The sequence below is a fragment of the Lactuca saligna genome, chromosome 6, assembly GCF_052625555.1.
Source record: "Lactuca saligna cultivar CGN05327 chromosome 6, ASM5262555v1, whole genome shotgun sequence".
In the NCBI taxonomy this organism is placed as follows: Eukaryota; Viridiplantae; Streptophyta; class Magnoliopsida; order Asterales; family Asteraceae; genus Lactuca; species Lactuca saligna.
The window spans coordinates 160,091,886-160,097,562 of record NC_136422.1 but is presented as its reverse complement, the minus strand read 5'-3'; the positions used below and the strand labels follow the sequence as shown (position 1 = coordinate 160,097,562).

The following is a 5,677-nucleotide window of genomic DNA, read 5'->3' as shown; positions in this document are numbered from 1 at the left end:
CGATATTTTCTGCTTATAAAAGTATTCTAATCATAAAATTCCCAAGACCGTGCATAGATGTATGTATGTTTTTAAGTATCGTCTAGATTTGTATAAATATACTGAAATCTTTGATGAAGTTAGTCTCTAAGTGAGTCGTTACAACCATGCTTGATAATGACTAATTCGTATGTTTTGATGTTTTTAGGCACCAATTTTGATATAGGTAAGGTTTGTCGCCCTAGATTAGCCTAGTCTAGCTGTAGCGAACAACTAAGGCATGGGAGTGTCACCCCATATAGATCTATACACAAACTCTCAATCTCCCTCCAGGAAACTCTGGTTATAACTACAGGCTACGATTGTACACTCAAAGGTGCCAACAGACAAGTCTCACTAGATTGTCAACCTTTCATACCATGTTTAATGTTTACATTTATGTTGTATGTTTTCATATCCAAAAGGTACATATGTATAAGTATACAAAATTCAATAATTATGTGAAGGTATAGTTACGATCTACTAAGCATGTGAATTTCAGTCCAAGCCCAATTAGCATGTTAATGCACCACAAAGGCCCGATAACATGTAAGAGGGTAAATGGGCCACAAAGGCCCAATAAACATGTGACCCATAATTCAGGCTCAAATTAACATGTGAATAGGTCACAGGGCCCAATAAACATGTCATGGAAACATATTGAGCTCAATATACACTTGAATGGGCCTTAAAGGCCCATTGGCCACGTAAGATGAATTATTAATCCCAATAAAATTGTTATTGATGTATTTTGTTCATTTGTAATTATTTCGTAGTTTGTTTTAGTTCGCGGTTTACTGAATTGAATATAAAAAAGTCCTCTTTTATTAAAAACGATGTTCTTGGCCAATTAGTCTCGAATTTTCAATTAAGGCCCAAAGTTTTGTAAAAATAACACTTTAGACCATAATTTATAAAAATTTGTAATTTCATCCCAAATGTTTAGAAACTCATTGATTTAATCCAAAATTTTATATTTTGACATTTATGGCCCAGTTTTGCAGAAAATTACATTTTCAGCCTCTTGTTTGTAAAAATTTACACTTTCGGCCCAATTTTGATAAAAGTTACATTTTTGGTCCAATTTAGATGTAAATGTTATTTTCACCCATAAATTTGTTTATTTACATTTATGACTCAAACTTTGGCCAAATAACATTTTTAATCCCAAAAATTCCATTTTTTCGCAAATTTGGGCCGAAAACCGTGAGGCCTAAATATTTGGCCTATTAAGCTAAAATTTACATTTTGGCCCTTTGGAAAACATGTTTATCATAAAATTCCATTTTTATACAAGTAGGACCTGTTTAATCCTTGTTTGACTTTGGACCTATGGATTGAGCCTTAGACTTGAATAAAGCCAAGCTTGGGGTAATGTTGTAATTACCCAAAGTATGTACTTATGGTTATGTAGTGGAACCCATTTAAGAGTTCTAAGCCTAAAATAGTCAAAATTGGAAGCATATTGGCCCATTAGGCCCAATAAGGAAATCCTAGTCCAAATGGACTTAAATTGGGATTTATAATGTCTCCAATCTTTACTTGACTATTCGCAGTGTTTGTATAGAGTATTTGATGAAACTTTGGTTGTTATTGAATAAGCATCATACATGCTTTCACATTTTTGGTTCAAAAATGTTATCATTGTTGTTGTTACAAGGCATAGAATTCCTAATTGTGACAATTACTGATCTGGAATTGATTGCGGATCAAGGGTTGGTACGGATTGATGAAGTTTAAGAGGGTCACTTTTATGTTCTAACAGTCATAAATTAGAAATTGGGAAACAACTCTTAGACAGAGAGAATGATTATTATCCATGTCTCATGTCCATATGATATCTTGTAGAATGTAGGAATATTTGATCCCCTATCTAAAGGACGCGTTACTGATGTGATCAGAATTCGACAGATGCTTTTGAAAGCTACGATTGCTAATCAGGTTGTAAAGTCATACTTGCAATAATAGTTATTAGAATTATCCAAGTAGGAGACTATTGGATTAGGTGTCTAAGCCTATAACTATAATTGATGTGTACTTGATTTGATTATGAGCATGGTCCTTTTGGGTTGCCTTCACTCATGCAACTTGATAGGATGACTAGTAGAGAGAGAGAGAGAGTAGGATTTATTATATTAATAATAAATTAGTACTCAAAATGATTTTATTAATATATTACAAGTTTAATATATTATTTTGAAATCATATTATTAATTAGTAATTAATCAGAAATTAATTTGATATTAATTTTGGGATTAAAGGAACTGATTAATAATGGAGGGATTGGTTTTGCGAATAATTGATAGTTGCAAAACTGAGCTAATGGACTCATTAATTAGGAGTGGAAGAAATCATACAGGGAGGCCGTATAGATTTCATCCAAGACCTTATAAGGAGGAGTCTATAGGCTGCTTAAGCCTTAAGTAGGAATTAGGGTTACCTCCAGAAACCCTAGCAGCCCATACAACTATAAAAATACCCCTCACACATGAGGATTTCGGCCCCTATGCATTCTAAGAAGAACCTTGGATGACTTCCTCATCTCTCCAAGTCATCCTTGTTGTGTTAAGTGTTTGTGACTCCATTAGAGGTGCAACACGTGGGGCACTAAGCTTTCAAGAGTCAAGGATTGTTCTTGTTATTACAATATAACAAGTGAGGAAATCTTCTAACCCTAATATATATATATATATATATATATATATATATATATATGAATTTCGAATTGTAGATACTAGATCTAGGGTTATTGCTTTGGTGTTCAAATTTGTTTGTTCATTAGAGAAAAACTTAGATTCAAAGCAATTAGGTTTGCATGTACACATAGGAATGTTGTTATACTCATAACCCATCATTTTCTGCAACTATGTATACTAGAACTCTGCTAAATAAGTGACATGTGATAGAAAATGGCTAGTATACTCCAAAGAGCTTGATAAAGTTTTTTGTTTTTGTTGTAAAATATTTAGAAAAAGGATCCCGAAGGTTAATTGGATAGTGAAGGTTATGTAGATTGGCAACATCTTAGTACAAGACTTAAAGAGCATGAAGTTGGTTTAGATCATCTCAAAAATTTAGCTACTTGGTTTGAAATGCATGAAAGATTGAAAGTTAATGAAACAATTGATAGAGTGGGGTATGATTAATTTAAGAAAGGAAGGGAGCATTGGAACAAGTACTATTGAGGATTATTGCACTAATGAAATATCTTGCTAAATATAATTTAGCATTTCATGGAACAAATGAAAAATTATAACAAAAAAGTAATGGAAACTTTATGGGAGCAATTAAGATGTTTGAAGAGTTTGACCTGGTTATGAAAGAGCACGTGCGTTGTATCACAAATGATGAGATCCATGTACATTATCTTGGCCACAAGATCCAAAATGATGTGATACTTTTACTAGCTGATGAAATTAAACAATAAATCATTAAAAAGTAAAGGAAGCAAAATATTACTCTATCATACTTGATTGTACCCCTGATACACGTCACCAAGAACAAATGTCTTTAATAGTGTGGTATGTAAATTTCTCCTCTAATGATGTTACTGTTGAAGAATATTTTTTAGGTTTTTTGAATGTTAATGATATCACTAGTAAAGGGCTCTTTGATATTACATACAATGAATTAAAATCTCTTGGTATTGATATTGATGATATGCGGGGACAAGGGTATGACAATGGATTAAACATGAGAGTAAAACATCAAGGAGTTCAAAAGAGATTTTTGGACATAAATTCTAGAGCATTTTATACTCCATGTGGTTGTCATAGTCTTAATCTTGCATTGTGTGACATGGCTAACAGTTGTAGTAAAGCTAGAGATTGCTTTAGAGTCATAAGAGTATATACAATATTTTCCAATTCTACTAAGAGGTGGAAAATTTTAAAAGAGAATATCAAAGGTTTGACTCCAAAGTTATTGTCTGCCACTCGATGGGAAAGTCGTGTTGATAGTGTGAAGGCTATTAGACAACAACTTTCGGATTTAAGAAAAGCTTTACTTGAAGTAGCGGAAAAATACAACTTTGCTAAAATCCAAAGTGAAGATAAATCACTAGCAAATGATGAGCTTGGTGGATTTGAGTTTTTGGTTTCCATAGTCATTTGGTAACAAATATTGTACATGGTGAACTTAGTTAGCAAAAAATTACAATCAAAAGATATGATACTCGATGTTGCTATTAATGAAGTGAATATGCTAATTAAGTACTTCAAGGAGTTTAGAGAAACAGGGTTCTCCAAGGCGATTGATGATGCAAAGGAACGTTCCGTTTAAATGAATATTGATTTGATATTCTCTCAAAAGCGGGCGGTTAGTAGAAAAAAATAGTTTGATGAGAATTCAACTGATCAAGATGTTGTATTTTCAGCCGACGAGAATTTTAAAGTTAATTACTTGTTATATATTTTTGATCAAGCGAGTGCTTCTCTTAAAACAAGATTTCAACAATACAAAGAGTATGAAAATATTTTTGGTTTCTTGTTTCCAAAAAATGAAGAAATTTGATGACAAAGATCGCAAGTCATGTTGTAGTCGTCTCGAAGCCGCACTTAAGTCTGGTGAACAATCAGATATAGATTCTCATGAAATTTATATGGAGTTAAAGTTGCTTGATATTTTCTTACCGAGTGAAATTACGAGCCTTATTGATGTTTTAAAGTATATGAAAAAATTCGATTGTTTTCCATACGAAATTATTGCCTACAGAATCTTATTGACTATTCCCGTAGCTATCGCATCTTCCAAAAGAAGTTTTTCAAAACTAAAGTTCTTGAACTCCTACTTATGGTCCACAATGTCACAAGAAAGACTTAATGGATTGGCGATAATAGCTATGTACGATATATTAGATACTATTTATTATGAATAGTTAGTGAAAAGTTTTTCTTCCAAGAATGCTATGAGAGTCTCGCGATTCATCTAGTTGTGTAAGATTATCTATTGTTTTATCGTTCTTTTGTTTTGCTTCATATTATAGCAATTATGAAATAATTAATGAATTTTTGGTATAAGTAAAAAATATATATTTAGGGGGCCATTTTTTTAGTTTCACACTGGGCCCATAAAATCAACGAACCGGCCTTGAATATAACCACTACCTATTCCATCCTTCAAATATTAGAAGAAAAAAACTCTATTTAACCTAAAATAAACCATTTCGTACTGAAAAAAGGCAGAAATCGAGAGAGAATCAAAGTTTACCTGGCAGCCAAAATCAAAGAAAAGACGTACTCACCTTCGCTCTCTTTCTGTGTCTATTTCGTCCTCGATAGTTTAGATTAGAGACGGCAGTGAACTGTTCTTTTCCGGTCGCTAAAAACACACACAAACAATTGATGACTTGTAATCAAAGATTAAGAAGAAATTTGATTTTAGGGTTGAATGGTATTAGAGCTTTAATACCTAGTCACTCAAAACACACAAAATCAATTATGGATGTAGATGGTGATAAGTATACCGGTGGTTGATTGAAAGAGGGATTCTGACATGAGAAGTAGAACAAAAGTCTGTTCACACATAAACAGGCGAAAATGTTGCTTTGGTGGCCACGTTAGAGGAAAAGCGGGTCCCCAGAAGAAGTAGACGATATGGAATCGGGGTTGGGTTTGTGGAGGCTTCGCAGTTGGCAAGATATCCTATAATAGGAGAGTAG

The 5,677-nt window shown here is 33.1% G+C and overlaps 1 protein-coding gene across 1 annotated transcript; it reads left to right on the top strand.

Annotated features, from left to right (window-relative positions):
- The first annotated feature begins 4,146 nt into the window (after positions 1 to 4,146).
- LOC145003075 (uncharacterized) lies at positions 4,147 to 4,894 on the top strand. The gene is made up of 2 exons (XM_078962225.1): positions 4,147 to 4,293; positions 4,442 to 4,894. Exons 1-2 carry the CDS (start codon positions 4,147 to 4,149, stop codon positions 4,892 to 4,894), a joined length of 600 nt encoding a protein of 199 aa, XP_078818351.1.
- The last annotated feature ends 783 nt before the right edge of the window (positions 4,895 to 5,677 follow it).

Excerpts from the sequence above, each read along its gene's own strand:
- LOC145003075 (XM_078962225.1), top strand. The coding sequence starts at position 4,147 with ATGGTGAACTTAGTTAGCAAAAAATTACAATCAAAAGATATGATACTC. Across the intron at positions 4,294-4,441 it reads ATGATGCAAAGGAACGTTCC|CGAGTGCTTCTCTTAAAACA; the intron begins GTTTAAATGAAT and ends TTTTTGATCAAG.